We start from the raw sequence: 19332 nt of genomic DNA, 5'->3' as shown, positions 1-19332 counted from the left end.
TCGGAATTTCCGACAACAAGGTCCTATCACACATTTTCCGTCGGAAAATCCGACCGTGTGTACGGGGCATTAGTGTTTAAAAACCACTCCTTCCCTGTTGAGTTGCGTCACCGCGTTTACAATTGGTTTGTGAGGTGATAATGGAATAACTTTACCCTTGGTCACAAGCCTACAAGGTGTTGTCCTAATTCGCAGCTAGGCGTTACATAGTCACATAGTAGGTGAGGTTGAAAAAAGACATAAGTCCATCAAGTCCAACCTATGTGTGTGATTATATGTCAGTATATGTCAGTATGTTGCAGTCATTCAGGTGCTTATCTAATAGTTTCTTGAAACTATCAATGCCCCCCACTGAGACCACCGCCTGTGGAAGGGAATTAAACATCCTTGCCGCTCTTACAGTAAAGAACCCTCTACATAGTTTAAGGTTAAACCTCTTTTCTTCTAATTTTAATGAGTGGCCACGAGTCTTGTTAAACTCTCTTCTGCGAAAAAGTTTTATTCCTATTGTGGGGTCACCAGTACGGTATTTGTATATTGAAATTATATACCCTCTCAAGCGTCTCTTCTCCAGAGAGAATAAGTTCAGTGCTCGCAACCTTTCCTCATAACTAATATCCTCCAAACCCTTTATTAACTTTGTTGACCTTCTTTGTACTCGCTCCATTTCCAGTACATCCTTCCTGAGGACTGGTGCCCAGAATTGGACAGCATACTCTAGGTGCAGCCGGACCAGACTCTTGTAGAGCGGGAGAATTATCGTTTTATCTCTGGAGTTGATCCCCTTTTTAATGCATGCCAATATTCTGTTTGCTTTGTTAGCAGCAGCTTGGCATTGCATGCCATTGCTGAGCCTATCATCTACTAGGACCCCCAGGTTCTTTTCCATCCTAGATTCCCCAAGAGGTTCTCCCCCCAGTGTATAGATTGCATTCATATTTTTGCCACCCAAATGCATTATTTTACATTTTTCTACATTGAACCTCATTTGCCATGTAGTTGCCCACCCCATTAATTTGTTCAGATCTTTTTGCAAGGTTTCCACATCCTGCGGAGAAGTTATTGCCCCGCTTAGCTTAGTATCGTCTGCAAATACAGTGATTGAACGGTTTACCCCATCCTCCAGGTCGTTTATGAACAAATTAAATAGGATTGGTCCCAGCACAGAACCCTGGGGGACCCCATTACCCACCCCTGACCATTCCAAGTACTCCCCATTTATCACCACCCTCTGAACTCACCCTTGTAGCCAGTTTTCAATCCATGTACTCACCCTATGGTCCATGCCAACGGACTTTATTTTGTACAGTAAACATTTATGGGGAACTGCGTCAAATGCTTTTGCAAAATCCTGATACACCACGTCTACGGGCCTTCCCTTATCTAGTTGGCAACTCACAGAAGGTTAGTAGATTGGTTTGGCAAGAACGATTCTTTATGAATTGATGCTGATTAGTGCTAATGATACCGTTCTCATTACTAAAATCTTGTATATAGTCCCTTATCATCCCCTCCAAGAGTTTACATACTATTGATGTTAGGCTAACTGGTTTGTAATTCCCAGGGATGTATTTTGGGCCCTTTTTAAATATTGGTGCTACATTGGCTTTTCTCCAATCAGCTGGTACCATTCCATTCAGTAGACTGTCTGTAAAAATTAGGAAGAATGGTCTGGCAATTACTTGACTGAGTTCCCTAAGTACCCTCGGGTGCAAGCCATCTGGTCCTGGTGATGTTGAGTTTCTCAAGTCTAAATTTTAATTCTGTCCTCTGTTAACCATGGAGGTGCTTCCTGTGATGTGTCCTGAGGATAAACACTGCAGTTTTGGTTACTGAAGCCCCCCCTGATTACCTCGTGAAGACTGAGAAGATTAAATTCAATACCTTCGCCATCTCCCCATCCTTTGTAATCAGATGTCTTTCCTTATTTTTTATGGGGCCAATATGATCTGTCCTCACTTTTTTACTGTTTACATACGTAAAGAATTTATTGGGATTTTTTTTGCTCTCCTTTGCAATGTGTCTTTCATGTTCTATCTTAGCCGTACTTATTGCACCCTTACATTTCTTGTTGCATTCTTTATAAAGTCTGAATGCTGATGATAATCCCTCAACCATGTATTTTTTGAAGGCCTTCTCCTTTGCTTTTATATGCATTTTTACATTGGAGTTAAGCCATCCAGGACTTTTCTTCGCTCTTTTATATTTATTACCCAATGGGATGCATTGGCTAATGCCCTTATTTAATATGCTCTTAAAGCAAACCCATCTCTCCTCCATGTTCTTTGTTCCTAAGATTTTATCCCAATTTATGCTTTCTAGCAAGGTTCGTAGTTTAGGGAAGTTGGCTCTTTTGAAATTCAGTGTCTTTGTATTCTCCTTATGTTTCCTATTTGTGTTAAAAAGCTACAAGGAAAAGCCCCAAAAAGAACCTAAAAATGCAACCCAGCAATCACCAGCAGTCAAAAAGCAAGACTTGTTCACTCCCCACTCAAGGTCCCCACTGTTTAGCTTCCAACCAGCAGTCTGGGCTGGTTAATTCAGATCTGCAGGCCAAAGTTGTCTATTCAGATTCAAAATTTTGAGCATTTGGCCACACCACTGAACATTGGATCATGAACATATTTGTGATATCCTATCTCTGCCTATGTTTAACCACTTCCCGCCCGGCCAATAGCAGATGACGGCCGGGCGGTGGTTCAGTTATCCTGACTGGGCATCATATGACGTCCAGCAGGATAACATACCGCCGCGCGCTTGTGGGGGCGCGCATCGCGGCGATCGGTGGATCGTTGTGTCAGTCTGACACACCGCTACACCGATCTTGGTAAAGAGCCTCCGGCGGAGGCTCTTTACCATGTGATCAGCCGTGTCCAATCACAGCTGATCACGATGTCAATAGGAAGAGCCGTTGATCGGCTCTTCCTCACTCGCGTCTGACAGACGCGAGTAGAGGAGAGCCGATCAGTGGCTCTCCTGGCAGGGGGGGTCTGTGCTGATTGTTTATCAGCGCAGCCCCCCCTCAGATCACCACACTGGACCACCAGGGATCGCCATTAGGACCACCAGGGAAGGGGCAACATGTGGATGGCCAGGTATGTACCCCATGGCCATCCACATGTGCCCGGTGTGCCCAGTCAGTGCCCACAAATGTGCACTGATTGGCACCATTATGTTGCAGTGATGTCCAGCAATGCCACCCTTAGGGACATCACTGCAATCAGTGTCATCAGTGCCACCCATCAGTGTCCATCTGTGCCACCTGTCAGTGCCCACCTATCAGTGCCCATCCATGCCCATCTGTGCCAACTATCAGTGCCACCCATAACTACCCATCAATGCCACCTACGAGTGCCCATCAATGCCACCTAAGAGTGCCCAACAGTGCTGCCTATGAGTGCCCATCGGTGCCACCTATGAGTGCCCATCAGTGCCGCATACCAGTGCCACCTATCAGTGCCTATCAGTGCCACCTATCAGTGCCCATCAGTGCCGCCTATCAGTGCCCATCATCAGTGCCCGTCAGTGCCACCTCATTGGTGCCACCTCATCGGTGCCACCTCATCGGTGCCCATCAGTGCCACCGTATCAGTGCCTGTCAGTGCAGCCATATCAGTGCCCATCATTGAAGAAGAAAACGTACTTACTTATTTACAAAAATTTTTTACAGAAACAAAAGAAAACCTTTTTTTTTTCAAAATTTTCGGTCTTTTTTTATTTGTTGCGCAAAAAATAAAAACCGCAGAGATGATCAAATACCACCAAAAGAAAGCTCTATTTGTGGGAACAAAATGATAAAAAATTTGTTTGGGTACAGTGTTACATGACCGCGCAATTGTCATTCAAATTGCGACAGCGCTGAAAGCTGAAAATTGGCCTGGGCGGGAAGGTGTCTAAGTGCCTGGTATTGAAGTGGTTAATGTTATACAACACTATAATAATTTAATCAACATTGTTATTGTTGAAATCACCTGTATTTCATGTGGTGCCATGAGGAGTGCAAAGCTGGAGAGATGGGTACAGGTGCAGTTGGTGTGTGTGCTGTCAGATTGTCCTGTCTCACATCCTTCTTTCGACCAGTTATTCTTTTCAGGGTCCCAAAATACACAGATGAACTCATTTAAGGGCCTTATTGGCTGCAATGGAAAGATGTATACATTTCAGTAACTCTGCAATGCCACTCATCTATACCTCCCAAATGTGTCTTTTTGGGAATTGTGAGCCTGGGCAAAGTTATGCTAGCCTCCTCCCTTCCACCACATATAAAAAAAAAGAGTCAGACAGAGCAACCGGTTGCAATGGTCATATAGGAATGATCTGTATGTCTTCATCCCGTTGTCTACTTTGATTTAGGATTTTTTGATGGAAGTGGTAAATAGTTTTAAAGGCTTAGGTTTTGAAGTACAAAGCTACTATAGAGAGGACCTGATTTAAGCAGGTATTGGATAGAAATCAACCAATCTGATTCATATACTAAGCCCTGGTTCACATTGCTGTGACTTATCGTGGGACTTGTGACACAATAAGTCACATGACAAGCCAAAATCCATTTTACTTGTTCATACATCACGGGACACAGAGCTCTATTCATTACATCATGGGTTAGATAGCCACCTTCAAGTGTTGGACACTGGCAACCCTAATTGTAAGGAGAGTTCCTCCCCTATATAACCCCTCCCATATGGAGAGTACCTCAGTTTTTTTGCCAGTGTCTAAGGTGTTTGGTCACGATGCAAGATGTGCTTAAAAGAAAGTTCTGTTTGATGGTCCCTGAAGGGTTCTAGGAGCTACACAACCAGATCCATACCTCGGGCCAATTTATATCGCCTAAGATGGATGGTACCCGGGCCTCGTGGAAGAAGATACAAGGTTTGCCTGTAATGTCTCTCTCTGATGACTGGGCTCTGGGATCCAGGACTTTTGAGCACATATATAAAAATGTGCAAGGTTTTCTGGCAGAGCCTTCTACAGGTCCAGGTAAGAGGCTCCTGTAAGTTGGAACAAAACCCTGAAGGTTGGCACAACACTACCCGCCGTGATGGTGAAGGTTGGGTCTGGCTGTTCTCAGCGGTATCCTGCGGCGGGGATAAGGTAAGTGAAGCAATCCTAGGTAAACACCTTGAGGATTAACTTCTTTTGAGTTGTTGCATGTCTTACCTGTTTTCCGCCACTAGAGGGAGTAAGAGACATATCTGGTGTTACTTACATGCTTCCAGGAAATACAGCTCTGTGAAGCCACTCTGTCAGTCGCTCAGCTCCTCCGCTGCAGGCTCTGCCACTTCAATAATAAAGGGGATCCCACGCAGTATTTGGGTCCTGAGTAGCCTCCCGATCTTCTCTTCCCCCCCGCCCCCCGGCCCCCGCTGTGTCCCCTGTTTCATCCTTGGGATCTCGGAAGTCTCCACAGGCTGTTTTTTCCTTTCCCATCCATTCATTAATGGAAAAACTATTGTATGATGGTTGGGCTCACCCGGATAAATCATTTTCTCCTCCTAGGAAATTCTCCCTGCTCTACCCTATGGAGGAAAAATTCACCAAGAAATGGAGTGTGCCAGCAATAGATGCGGCTATTTCTTGTGTGAATAAATGTTCAGGTGTTTAAAGATCCAACTGACAAAAATCTGGAATCATTACTTAAATCCTCTTTTGCCGTGGCTGGTGCTGTGGTCCAACCTGTGGTTGCAGCAGTTGGTATGTGCCAATTTTTGAAGGAGAAAGTGAAGCAGGTAGTTAATTTTCTTCCTGTTGAGCAAGTTCAAAAGTATGCAGCTCTTCCGAGGGTCTTATGTTTTGCAATAGATGCTATTATGGATTCTGTCATGCGCAGGTCCCAATTGGCTTAAACTTTGGGCAGCTGAAGCCTCATGCAAAGGATATTTAGCTGGGTTCCCGTTTCATGGGGAACGCTTGTTTGAGGATGATCTGGAGAAATATATCCAGAAGATTTCCGGTGGCAAGACCACCTTATTGCCGGTTAAAAAGAAAGATAAACCTCCTTCTTTTAAACGTTATCTTTCCCTAGCCCCGAGTACTTTGGCCTCTAGGCAGTGGCAATAGCTCTTCCAGTCCAGTACAAGAGGAAAGGTCTAAGGCCAAGCCCATAGGCAAAAGAAGCCTTGGGGTCAAAGATCTGCTAAGTAGAATCCCAAAGCCTCCTTATGAAGGGGCGCCCCCACTCGGCCGAGTGGGGGGAAGGCTTTGGTGTTTTGTGGGTGTTTGGCAGAAAGAGATTCAAGACAAATAGGTAACCTCCACTGTATCTTTCAGGTACAAGCTAGAATTTCGGAAATTTCCACCATCCTGTCTTCTTTGGTCAAGTGTTCCCAAGCACCCAGAAAAAAGTAGACCCTTGTTTCTGGCTTTGGATAGCCTGTTGTCTCAAGGAGTGATCATAGAGGTGGCTCCAGAGGAGCAAGGCGTGGGGTTTTATTCAAACCTCTTTACAGTCCCGAAGCCAAACGGAGATGTCAGACCCATTCTGGATCTAAAGGACCTAAATCAGTTCTTAAACATTCACTCGTTCCGCATGGAGTCTATCCGCTCAGTGGTCTCCACCCTTCAGGGGGGAGAATTCCTGGCATCAATAGACATCAAAGATACATATCTACATGTGCCAATTTTTCCTGCTCTCCTGGCAAAACTAAGGGATCGGGGCATAGCGGTAACAGCTTATCTAGATAATCTACTACTAATAGAACAGTCCATGGCACGCTTGAAACACAATGTGCTCAGCACAGTAAGATACTTGGAGTATCTAGGATGGGTCCTCAACCAGGAAAAAAATCACTGTTACAGCCCCTAAGAATGCTGGAATATTTGGGCATGGTCATAGACACAGTTCAAAGCAGGGTATGCTTGCCCAAAGCAAAAGCCAAAGCCATAAAGGATTTGGTCAGACTAGTCAAGGCCAGGAAAAATCCTTCCATTCGTCTCTGTATTAGATTATTGGGGAAGATGGTAGCCTCATTCGGGGCTGTTCTTTACGCCCAGTTCCACTCAAGGCCTTTGCAGAACAGCATTGTGTCTGCCTGGAACAAAAGAGTTCAAGCCTTGGATCTTCCAATGCACCTGTTACCATCAGTGTGCCAGAGCCTCAATTGGTGGTTACTAGACAAGAATCTACACTTTCCAAATTTTTGGAAAGTCGTAACTACAGATGCTAGCCTCTCAGGTTGGGGAGCAGTTCTGGAAGAAGCTTCAATCCAAGGCAAATTGTCCAGAACCGAAGGGTCTTTACCCATCAACATTCTGGAACTTCGGGAAATCCATCTGGCCCTGAAAACCTGGACAGACAGGCTACAAGGCTGTCCTGTCCGAGTTCAGTCCGACAATGCCACAGCAGTGGCCTATATCAATCACCAAGGGGGCACCAGGAGTCTGAGTGCCCAGAGGGAGGTGAATCACGTTCTCACTTGGGTATAGAAACATGTTCCTTATCTATTGGAAGTCTTTATTCCAGGGGTGGAAAATGGGAAAGCGGACTTTTTAAGCCGCCAGCAGCTGGACCCAGGAGAATGGTCGTTACACCCCAACATATTTCAGGCAATATGCCAGAGATGGGGTACCCCGGATGTAGACCTACTAGCCTCCAGGTTCAAACAACAAACTGGACAGCTTTGTATCAAGAACAAAGGACCCGCTAGAACAACGTTCAGATGCCTTGATAGTTCAGTGAGATCAGTTTTCTGTGACCTATGCGTTCCCTCCAGTTCCGCTTCTTGCTTTGTTTCTTCGCAGGATCAAGTCAGAAGGGAAGCCAGTGATCCTAGTAGCCCAGGAGGTCCTGGTATGCAGAGATCATGAGGATGGCAGTCGGAAGGCCATGGGTGCTCCCACTGCGACAAGACCTGCTCTCGCAAGGGCCAATATTCCATCCTTCCTTCCAAAATCTGAATTTGATGGTTTGGCTATTGAGAACCACGTCCTAAAAAAACATGGGCTCTTGGGTCCAGTCCTAACCACTCTGGTTAATGCCAGGAAGCCGGCCTCCAGGCTCATCTATTATAGAATCTGGAAGGCATATGTCTCCCGATGTGAGTCCAAAGGATGGCATCCTAGAAAGTATGCTATTGATAGAATTCTTGCTTTTCTTCAATTAGGAGTAGAGATGAAGCTGGCCTTGAGCACTATCAAGGGTCAGATCTCGGCCTTGTCTGTATTTTTTCATAAACCGCTTGCTTCTCATTTCCTGGTCCGGGCCTTTATTCAGGGGGCACTGCGTTTAAATCCAGTCAGGCCGCCCGTGTGTCCATGGGATTTGAATTTGGTTCTGTCTGTTTTGTAAAAACAGCCTTTTGAACCATTATGTCATGCTTCTTTGTGTCTTTTGACCAAGAAGTTGTTTTTTCTTGTTGCCATATCCTCTGCCAGGAGGATATCAGAGTTAGCGGCTTTCTTATGTAAAGACCCACACTTATTCACAAGGACAGGGTGGTGTTGCCTCCTCGCATGGCTTTCTTACCTAAGGTGGTATCTGGGTTCCACCTGAACAAAGATGTGGTCCTACCATCCTTTTTTCCTGATCCGCAGTCTGCGGAGGAAATGTTATGGCACTCTCTGGATGTTTTTAAAGCAGTCAAAATGTATCTGGATGTGACTGCTCAGATGCGGAAGACTGACTCTTTATTTGTACTGCCAGACGGTCCCAGAAAGGGCCGGGCAGCGTCCAAGTCCACTTTAGCTAGGTGGATTCGACAAGTTATTGTTAAGGCCTATGGTTTGGAAAAGAAGATTCCTCCTTTTCATGTTAAGGCGCACTTGACTGGAGCAGTAAGTGCTTCATGGGTAGTGGATCACCAGGCCTCCATGGCTCAGATCTGCAAGGCTGCAACTTGGTCTTAGGTCCATACATTCACTAGATTTTATCAAGTGGATGTAAGAGGGCATGAGGATACCGCTTTTGGACGCAGTGTACTGCAGGCAGCAGTGTAGGTCCTCACGCCCAATGGCGGTCTTTTTTTCTGATCTGTGTCTCCCTCGCCTCAATTTGGGCATTGCTCTGGGACGTGCCATGATGTAATGAATAGAGCTCTGTGTCCCGTGATGTATGAACAAGAAAATAAGATTTTTTAAAACAGCTTACCTATAAAATCCTTTTCTTGAGATTACATCGTGGGACACAGAGCTCCCCGCCCCTCTTCGGGATTTATGAATATATATGCATCGGGATACTTATTGCTTTGCTACAAAACTGAGGTACTCTCCATATGGGAGGGGTTATATAAGGGAGGAACTTTCCTTACAATTAGGGTTGCCAGTGTCCAACGCCTAAAGGTGGCCATCTAACCCATGATGTAATAAATAGAGCTCTGTGTCCCCTGATGTAATCTCAAGAAAAGGATTTTACAGGTAAGCTGTTTAAAAAAATCCTATTATTTCACTGGGTGCCGTCTTAATCAATGCAACTCAAGTCACAGCAGAAAAAAAAGGTTCCTACACTACTTTTTTGCGACTTTGGTGCAACTTGAGTGCCATAGACTGCAATGTTAAATCACAAAAGTCACAAGGAAATTGCAAGCAAGGAAGTTGCACAATTTTGGGGTCACAGCAGTGTGAACCGAGCCTAACTGATTAATCATTATGGGGTAATATAAAATGAAAATGTTTCCTTTCAAAAACATGATTAACAAGTAGTAACATAATCTCTCTGTAAACATAAACCTAAACTTCAGATAAACAGATATATTCACAGATGAAATACATATATATGCGATGTTTTACCTGCCAAAGGACTTGTAATTAATATGCACCCCATACTCATTCACTTGGGGATCTGGGGGCCCCCTTGTTAAAGGGGGCTTCCAGATTGCAGTAAGTCCCCTGCCCACAGACCTTCACAACCACAGGCTAGGGTTGTGGGGAGAAGGCCGTTGTCCCCTTGCACAGAGCGGCCCCTTACCTCCTTTTCTGGGGCCCCCCGCCGGTGCTCTACGCTTCTTCTGCCTTCCGAGTGCCCCGTAGCAAACTTTTTTGCAATGGGGGCACATATGCAGGCACTCATGCATCTATTGACTAGCACAGCATGGCTCGGCCCCCTCACAGGATTTGATTGACAGTAGCAGGAGGAGCCTTAAAGTGATTGTAAAGTCTCTTTTTAAAAAAAATAACAAACATGTTATACTTATCTGCTCTGTGCAGTTAGTTTTGCACAGAACAGTTTCGGATCCTCCTCTTCTTGGGTCCCTCTTTGCTGCTCCTGGCACCTCCCTCCTATTGAGTGCCCCCTCACCCAACAAAATAGGAAGAAAAGTGGTGGCACCACCAGCATAGTCATTGCAATGACTAAGCACAGGTGTGTGAAATTCATCTGCTGAAGCCACAGGAGTAGAGTGTGCTTATCATGTTCCTGATTTTTATGCAACTTCAATAAACTATAATTTTTCTATGGTGGTGCCACCACTTTTCTTCCTATTTTGGTTCTGGACCAAGACTGGCTCCCGGCTTTTTGTCACAGCAAGGGGAGATCTCAGTTTTCACTTGGAGCGGTGCAACCTTTGTGCTAAAATCCCTCAGCCAGCAGCTCTCTATGGAGGCACCCGAGCCGAGTCAGAGTTCTGTGTATCCATTCAGACATGGAGCCCCGACCCAGCCCCGCCCTCTCTCTCCCCTGATTGGCTGAATGACTTTGATTGGCAGCCACGGGAGGCAATGGCACCACTGCTGTGTCTTAGCCAATCAGAAGGAGAGTCCAGGACGGCTTACACACTCGTGGACATCGCTGGAGAGAGAAGGGGCTCAGGTAAGTAATTTGAGGTTGCTGGGGGGGGGGGGGCTGCTACACACAGAAGGTTTTTTTCCCTTAATGCATAGAAGGCATTAAGATAGAAAACCTTCTGCCTTTACGACCCCTTTAAGCCTTTACAACCACTTTATTCATTTTAAAGTGGTTGTAAAGCCACTTTGTTTACTTAATAGAATCCTTTATGTTCCATTAAGTCATGTGCCCCGGTGTATGTTCTATATAATATGTAGCTTTATCCCTTTGCTCAAAGTGCCCCTGGGTGCTCACGTGACTGCCCACTGCTCTCCTCCCCTGGTCTGATAACTACAATGGGAGGGACTGAGAATTCCCTGCTGACATCAGCTGGGAGGAGGGGAGGAGAGGAGGAGAGGAGGAGAGGAGGAGAGTGGCAGGTGGTCATGTGAGTGAAATAAGGTATAAAGCTAAATTTTTTTGTATATAACATACACTGGGCACATAACTTAATGGAACACAGAGGATTCTAATAATAAAACACAGTCATTTTAGCAGCAGGGGGAGGAGGGGTGGGAGCAGATCGGGAGAGACTAGCTGACAGGCAGGGAGGGAGGGGGAGAGAGGACGGAGAAGAGACATGATGGAGGCACGTAAACTGACCACAGTGTCAGGGCTTGGCAGCCATGATAAACATGGTCAGTTTACAAAGTGGAGGACAGCACCAGGCAGGATCAACCAGGTATTTTAGATGATAGAAGGGGACAAATTATACAGCACAAGCATTGTGCTGTTATTCATGGAACAGGACCAAACAGGAACATAGAACAGGACCAATTTTTTTTCTAGGGTTTCAGCCACTTTAAGGAGTTAGCTTGTATGTCAAACTTCAAGTATACTCTGGTTAGAGATATCTGGCTTATAAGATGCGCTTCAATTTGTGGCTGGAAAAACATCCCAAGTGTCACCTTCTTAACTGTAAATCATTGGTAGGGGCTATCCCTCTTTTGGAACCAAATCCCTCTTTCCTCCTTACTTATCGCTCTTGTTTGGTCCTATACTGTATATTCTGTAGACCTCCATAAATAAAATGTAATTACCAAAAGTGTTATACTGCTCTAAGCCTATCATTCTACCTCTAAATTATTGTAGTTGTGGTCTTAAAAAGCCAGTATAAAGGAAAAGTAGTAGTAAAAAAAAAAAACACTGGTGGGTTTAAGTTTTACACTACTGGAGGCCATTTTAAGCCTGAATTCACAAATAGCAGACAAATGTTTTTTAGCATCAGAGTTCAACAGCTGACTTGACTTTAACCCTGCTCTGTTGTGATTATATGCTTACCAGTAGACAAAAATGTAAATAAATGAAAAAAGTGTGTGTGTGTGTGTGTGTGTGTGTGTGTATACTGTATATATTTAAAAAAAATTGGATTTTTGTACTCACCGTAAAATCCTTTTCTCTGAAGTTCATTGACGGACACAGCTCCTTAATTCTTGATCTTAGGGCTATCACGCCACCTTCAGGAGAGGACTAGTCAGAACATGTAACACATGTAAAAACAGCAAGACTGCACAGCACTGCCCAGGGGACGGTCCCTCTGGCTTTAACCCCTGACCCTGCTTCCTGCAGCTCAGTTCGTCAAAAAGCAGTACAAACAAATAGGAGGGGTGGGTGCTGTGTCCGTCAATGAACTTCAGAGAAAAGGATTTTACGGTGAGTACAAAAATCCCATTTTCTCTTTCGTTTATTGACCAAGCAGAGTCAAAAAAACAAGGGGTGGAAACAGCAAAACATAACTTCACCCACAACAAAAGGAACACCTCAATAGAGGAGTTGCCGTCTTAAACGGCCGCCATCAAAACCTGCGGCCAACTTATGCAACAAAAGATGCATTTACAACAAAACTTGTAACTTAAGAAGGCATAATTGCAACCTTACACAGCCGCCTGCAATACCTTGCGGCCAAAACAAGCATCCAAAGATGCGCTTGCGTCAACCTTGTAGAATTTAGTGAAAATGTGAACGGACGACCAAGTCGCCGCCTTACACACCTGGGAGACAGGCGCTTGATGTCGGAAAGCCCAGGAGGTTCCAATTGCCCTGGTGGACAGGAAAAGGGGGCACCCACCCCTTTAAGGCATAGGTCTGAACCACGATCTGTCTGATTCACCTAGAAATGGTGGACGACGAGACCACCAGACCTTTTTTTGGACCAGCCACAGAAACAAACAGAGAGTCTGACTTCCGGAAGGGAGCCGTAGCAGACAGATACACCCGTAGAGCCGGGACCACATCCAGGGAATGTAAGGCAACCTCTTTCGGGTGTGTCGGCTTAGGACAAAGGGATGGTAACATGATGTCCTTATTTAGATGGAATGCCGAAATCAGCTTTGGAAGGAAAGAGGGCTGCAGACATAGCACTGCCTTATCCTTGTGGATGACCAGGTAGGGAGACTTGCATGACAAGGCCACCAACTCAGAAACCCTCCTGGCAGATGTAATAGCCACTAGGAAGACTATTTTCTAAAAAAGAGTCAACAAGGGAATCTCCCTAATGTTTTCAAGCGGCGGTTTTTGGAGCGCCGATAGCACCAGATTCAGATCCCACGGAAGTAGTGGAGGTCGAACCGGAGGGACTACGTGTCGAACCCCCTGCACAAAAATACCCACCAATGAGTGAGTCGCCAAGGGACGTTGGAAAAAGACAGCCAAGGCTGATATCTGTCCCTTGATGGTGCTTAAGGCAAGTTTCTGATCCACTCCTCGCTGCAAAAACAGCAGGATCCTGGAAACTGAATAAGTGCTCAGACTCCACCCCATCTCCTCACACATGGAGATGTAAGCCTTCCACGTACGATGGTAAATCTTCAGAGAAGAAGATTTCCGTGCCCTCAGCATAGTGGAAATTACAGAGTCTGACAGACCTCGGTCCCTTAGCACCTGGTTTTCAACAGCCAAGCCGTTAAAACCAGTGACGGTAAAGCAGGATGAAGTATCGGACCTTGAGATAGAAGGTCCTCTCGCAGTGGTAGCCGCCAAGGAACATCCTCCACCAGTCGTACTAGGTCGGTGCACCAAGGACGCCGTGGCCAATCTGGGGCAATCAGAATTACTGGAATCCCCTTGGCCTCCACTTTGCGCAGCAAATGTGGTAGAAGTTTGAGTGAGGGGAAGGCATAAATCAGCCGATAATGCCCCCAAGGAGCCACCAACGTGTCTGATGCGTCCGCCCAGGGGTCTCTTGTCCTGGATACAAATCTCTGCACCTTCCGATTGAGCCGAGAGGCCAGGAGGTCCACATCTGGTGTACCCCACCTTAGGCAAAGGAGCCGGAATACCTCCGGATGCAACGACCATTCCCCTGGGTCCAGCATCTGACGACTTAGTTAGTCCGCCTGACAGTTTACTACACCCGGGATGTATATGGCCAACAGGGCCGGCACGTGTCGCTCTGCCCAGTGGAGGATGTGCGCGACCTCCCGTGCTGCAGCTGTGCTCCTTGTTCCTCCTTGATGGTTGACATACGCCACCGCTGTAGCGTTGTCCGACTGGATCCTGATCGGACGCCCTTGTAGCCTCATTGACCATGTGGAGAGGCACAGCCTGATCGCCCTGAAGGTCGAGCACATTGATCGGCAGTTGGGATTCTTCCCACGACCAAAGGCCCTGGGCCGACTGTACTCCCAGAACTCCCCCCCAACCGATCAGGCTGGCGTCCGTTGTGATCAACGTCCAATGGAGAGGAAGGAACGATCTCCTGGATCAAAGGTTCAGAGACCTCAGCCACCAGAGCAGGGAATCCCGGACTAGCTGGCTCACCCAAATTTGACAATCCAGGGATAACGAGGATTTGTCCCATTTTGACAAAATCTCCTTTTGTAGGACTCGAGAGTGAAATTGAGCGTACGGTACCGCTTCAAAAGTGGCTACCATGAGGCCCAGAACTCGCATGCAGAAGCGCAGCGACGACCACCTGCGGTTCACCAATAACCTCACTGCAGCTTGAAGAGTCTGCAGCTTGTGTGAAGGGACAAAAACTCTTGCTTCTGAGGAGTCCAACGGTAACATTTTTAATAATGTCATCCAGCGAAGCTCCAAAAAGCCTCTCACCTTGGAAGGGCAAATCCGTCAGTGCTTTTTAGATGCCTGGTCCGCAGACCAGCATTTCAGCCAAGATCAGGCGCCGTAGCACCACTGCTGATACAGATGCTCTAGAGAGCAGGGGGACCGTACCCAGGGCCACATCACAGACATACTTAAGGCCATGCAGCAACTGGTCTGCCAGCTCTACGCAGACCGGGGGAGACTGTTGCTTGTCCAATTCACAGTGCAACAACCTTGCCCATTCAGTAAGCGCCTGTGACACTAAGGCCGTGGCCGTCGTAATGCTGACCCCACTACCGTAAACATGGACCAGGCCACTGCCTCGGCCCTCCTATCGGCAGGGTCCTTGAAGGCAGGAGTCCCTTCTACTGGAATCGTGGTTACTTTATTTAACCTGGATACCGGGGGGTCAACGACAGGAGGAGACGTCCATTTTTTCAGGAGGCTCTCCTCAAAGGGGTAACGCACCGCCATTCTTCTTGGGACTGAAAAGGCCCGCTGCGGACTTCCCCATTCCTTGTAGATGAACTTATCAAAATAAGTCAAATATGGAAACACCTTAGGCGTGCAGGATGGTTTGCGGGACCCAAAAGGGACCGCCACCTCAGCAGAGGTTCCTGCTGCATCCTGCATCTTCAGGGTATCCCGCACCGCAGTGATAAGTGCTCCTACTAGCGCTTTTTCTTGTGCTAACCCGGACACAGAGTCATTCTCACTGTCCAAACGGTCCTGGTCCGCATCCTCTGACACGGCAGAACAGGGGCCGCTCTCCCCAGAGCTCTCCCCAGAAGACGGGGGGGCAGGGGGCGTTTTTTTACCCCCCTCGCACCCGCACGCCACTTCCACCCTGGCAACAAAGGTCTCCAGGACCGCCGACAAAGCGTCCATAGGCACCGCATTTTTTTGCAGGTGAGCTGGTTGCAATAGCAGGGATGTCTGGGGAAGAAGCGCTAGCTTCTGACGCCATGCTGACCCTCACTCGCCTGCCACAACTTAGGGACTTAAGGCAAGGTACACAAATCCCACCCTCCTAGCTGCTCACAGACTGAGGGGCCCCTCCGCAGGACTCACCACCTTGACCGAGTGCTGCGCTGTGCTGCCGCTGACTGAGTGAAAACCGTGCTGTTCTGAGGTACACAGACCCAGCACTAGAGGTAAAAACCCTCTGAGGCAACAAGAAAATGGCCGCCGGCCGTCCTTAGCACAAAAATCACCAAGAAAATGGCCACCGAACCGTCTAGAAAATGGCTGATAGCCCATACACTACTAAAACTACAGGAAAATGGCCGCAGCCTCTCCTGAGGTAAATTTACTCAGGCACCTCACAGCACAGAAAAAAGGGGCAGAAAAACAAAAACAGACCCTAACAGCCAGCGCAGCCATGCCAAAGCTCGGAGCCCCCCCAGAGGACCCCCGGCCTAGGTACATACACCGCACCTCATGCCCAGTCACACAGCGGCCCCCGCAGGGGAGGAGGGAATGAGGGATAGGGAGAGAGAAAAGGGAGGGTGAGAGACCCCCTAGTCGACCTCCCAGGGAATGCCCAGATGTTCTATCCTGCTGAGGCAGGGAGAGCCGTACTTACCCTTCCTGTTGGGATTGCTGGACGCATTCCATCACAGACCCATCACCCGAGCAGTACGGGGTGGCTGTTGGCCACGGCACACTGTGACACGGACAGCAGTAGCCTGGTCATATGTGTGCCCCGGAGCATATAGCTCACTGGCCACCCCTGTAGCAGAAGGGGCATGTCGTGGCCGACCCAGTGTGTAGCTAGGGTCTGCTCACGCTCGATGGCCAGGCTGGGGAGACTACAAGGATCTATATTATCCAGCCTGTCACCCAGCCGGTTGTTGATTGTAGATCACAGGATCAAAAATTGTAGAAAAAATGAAAAAAATCCAAGGACCAATGGTCCCCTCAGGGAACCAGGTCCTTCTCCTACACTAGGCAGAAAAAAACTGAGCTGCAGGAAGCAGGGTGAGGGGTTATAGCCAGAGGGACCGCCCCCTGGGTGGTGCTGTGCAGTCTTGCTGTTTTTACATGTGTTACATGTTCTGCCTAGTCCTCTCCTGAAGGTGGCGTGATAACCCTAAGGCCAAGGATTAAGGAGCTGTCTCCGTCAATGAACGAAAGAGAAATATATATTTTTATACTATTATTGTATCAGACAATTACAGTTTTAAACAGAGGCACACTTCTATCCACAGGCAGCAGATGAAACCATTTTGTTCTAGAGATCGCATAATCAAGAATCACTGGTAATCCTAAATGTTACAACAGAACTTTACCCATAACAACTTGATAAAAAATAATGTTCTTTAGCAAGGGACATACATTACACATTAATAATTACACTACCAAAATTAGTGTGTGCTTTAAATTGCCTCCTGTACTGTTCCTGTTTCCTCTTGCTGGAGGCTGCCATTTTGCTGAAGCCCAGAGGCCCTGAGCAGCAGTAGATCTTTAGGCTGTAAGCAGTTTTGCCTCTAGTGGTTCTAATTTTTCGACAACTGCACATGTGCAGAACATGGTGAGGCAGTGCATTACTGCATTTTAAACAGTATATGCACGTATTGTTTTACATAGTTACAGTGAGGACGTTAAGTATTCAGACCCCCTAAATTTTTCAGTCTTTGTTATATTGCAGCCATTTGCTAAAATCATTTAAGTTAATTTTTTTTCCTCATTAATGTACACACAGCACCCCATATTGACAGAAAAACACAGAATTGTTGACATTTTCGCAGATTTATTAAAAAAGGAAAAATGAAATATCACATGGTCCTAAGTATTGAGACCCTTTGCTGTGACATCCATATATTTAACTCAGGTGCTGTCCATTTCTTCTGATCATCCTTGAGATGGTTCTACATTGAGTCCAGCTGTGTTTGATTATACTGATTGGACTTGATTAGAAAAGCCACACACCTGTTTATATAAGACCTCACAGCTCACAGTGCATGTCAGAGCAAATGAGAATAATGAGGTCAAAGGAACTGCCTGAAGAGCTCAGAGACAGAATTGTGGCAAGGCACAGATCTGGCCAAGGTTAAAAAAAAATTCTGCTGCACTTAAGGTTCCTAAGAGCGCAGTGGCCTCCATAATCCTTAAATGGAAGACGCTTGGGATGACCAGAACCCTTCCTAGAGCTGTCCTTCTGGCCAAACTGAGCTATCGGGGGAGTAGAGCCTTGGTGAGGGAGGTAAAGGAAACCCCAAAGATCACTGTGGCTGAGCTCCAGAGTTGCAGTCGGGAGATGGGAGAAAGTTGTGGAAAGTCAACCATCACTGCAGCCCTCCACCAGTTGGGGTTTTATGGCAGAGTGGCCCAATGGAAGCCTCTCCTCAGTGCAAGACACATGAAAGCCTGCATGGAGTTTGCTATAAAACACCTGAAGGACTCCAAGATGGTGAATAATAAGATTCTCTGGTCTGATGAGACGAAGATAGAACTTTTCAGGATTAATGCTAAGCGTTATGTGTGGAGAAAACCAGGCACTGCTCATCACCTGTCCAATACAGTCCCAACAGTGAAGCATGGTGGTGGCAGCATCATGCTGTGGGGGTGTTTTTCAGCTGCAGGGACAAGATGACTGGTTGCAATCGAGGGAAAGATGAATGCGGCCAAGTACAGGAATATCCTGAACGAAAACTTTCTCCAGAGTGCTCAGGACCTCAGACTGGGCCGAAGGTTTACCTTCCAACAAGACAATGACCCTAAGCACACAGCTAAAATAACAAAGGAGTGGCTTCACAACAACTCCATGACTGTTCTTGAATGGCCCAGCCAGAGCCCTGACTTAAACCCAATTGAGCATCTCTGGAGAGACCTAAATATGGCTGTCCACCAACGTTTACCATCCAACCTGACAGAACTGGAGAGGATCTGACAGAACTGGAGAGGAATGGCAGAGGATCCCCAAATCCAGGTGTGAAAAACTTGTTGCATCTTTCCCAAAAAGACTCATGGCTGTATTAGATCAAAAGGGTGCTGATACTAAATACTGAGCAAAGGGTCTGAATACTTAGGACCATGTGATGTTTCAGTTTTTCTTTTTTAATAAATCTGCAAAAATGTCAACAATTCTGTGTTTTTCTGCCAATATGGGGTGCTGTGTGTACATTAATGAGGAAAAAATTAACTTAAATGATTTTAGCAAATGGCTGCAATATAACAAAGAGTGAAAAATTTAAGGGGGTCTGAATACTTTCTATCCCCACTGTATATCTGCAGAAGGGGGCAGCGTGAAGTGATCTAGGAGGACTTCATTTTTTATTACATTAAGTTCTTCTTTAATATGTGTGGACTAAAGATGCCTATGACATCTGGGTTTAATCTAAATACTGTAGGCAGGAAGAGGTTAATCATAGGTTTTCTGCATTTTAATTCTTCGTGGTCCACTTACCCGGTGGCGTAGCGTGGGTTGTCAGCGCCCGGGGCAAGGCAAGTAATTTGCGCCCCCCCTAACCTGCGGACTTTTAGCACACCCTGAGTCGCTTCCTTTCCTACAATAGAACTGACGTACCTGATTC

General features: G+C 46.6%; 1 protein-coding gene across 1 annotated transcript in view; it reads right to left on the bottom strand.

Moving 5' to 3' along the window:
* LOC141133221 (adhesion G protein-coupled receptor E3-like) overlaps positions 1-19332 on the bottom strand; it is a 348306-nt gene that overhangs the window by 37106 nt on the left and 291868 nt on the right. The window contains exon 15 of the mRNA XM_073622460.1: positions 3972-4136. Coding sequence (XP_073478561.1) covers positions 3972-4136 — 165 coding nt within the window. The remainder of the gene's footprint in view (positions 1-3971; positions 4137-19332) is intronic.

This window comes from Aquarana catesbeiana, linkage group LG03, assembly GCF_042186555.1.
Source record: "Aquarana catesbeiana isolate 2022-GZ linkage group LG03, ASM4218655v1, whole genome shotgun sequence".
Classification (NCBI taxonomy): domain Eukaryota; kingdom Metazoa; phylum Chordata; class Amphibia; order Anura; family Ranidae; genus Aquarana; species Aquarana catesbeiana.
Note: the sequence above shows the minus strand (reverse complement) of the source record. Positions and strands in the feature narration are given on the sequence as shown.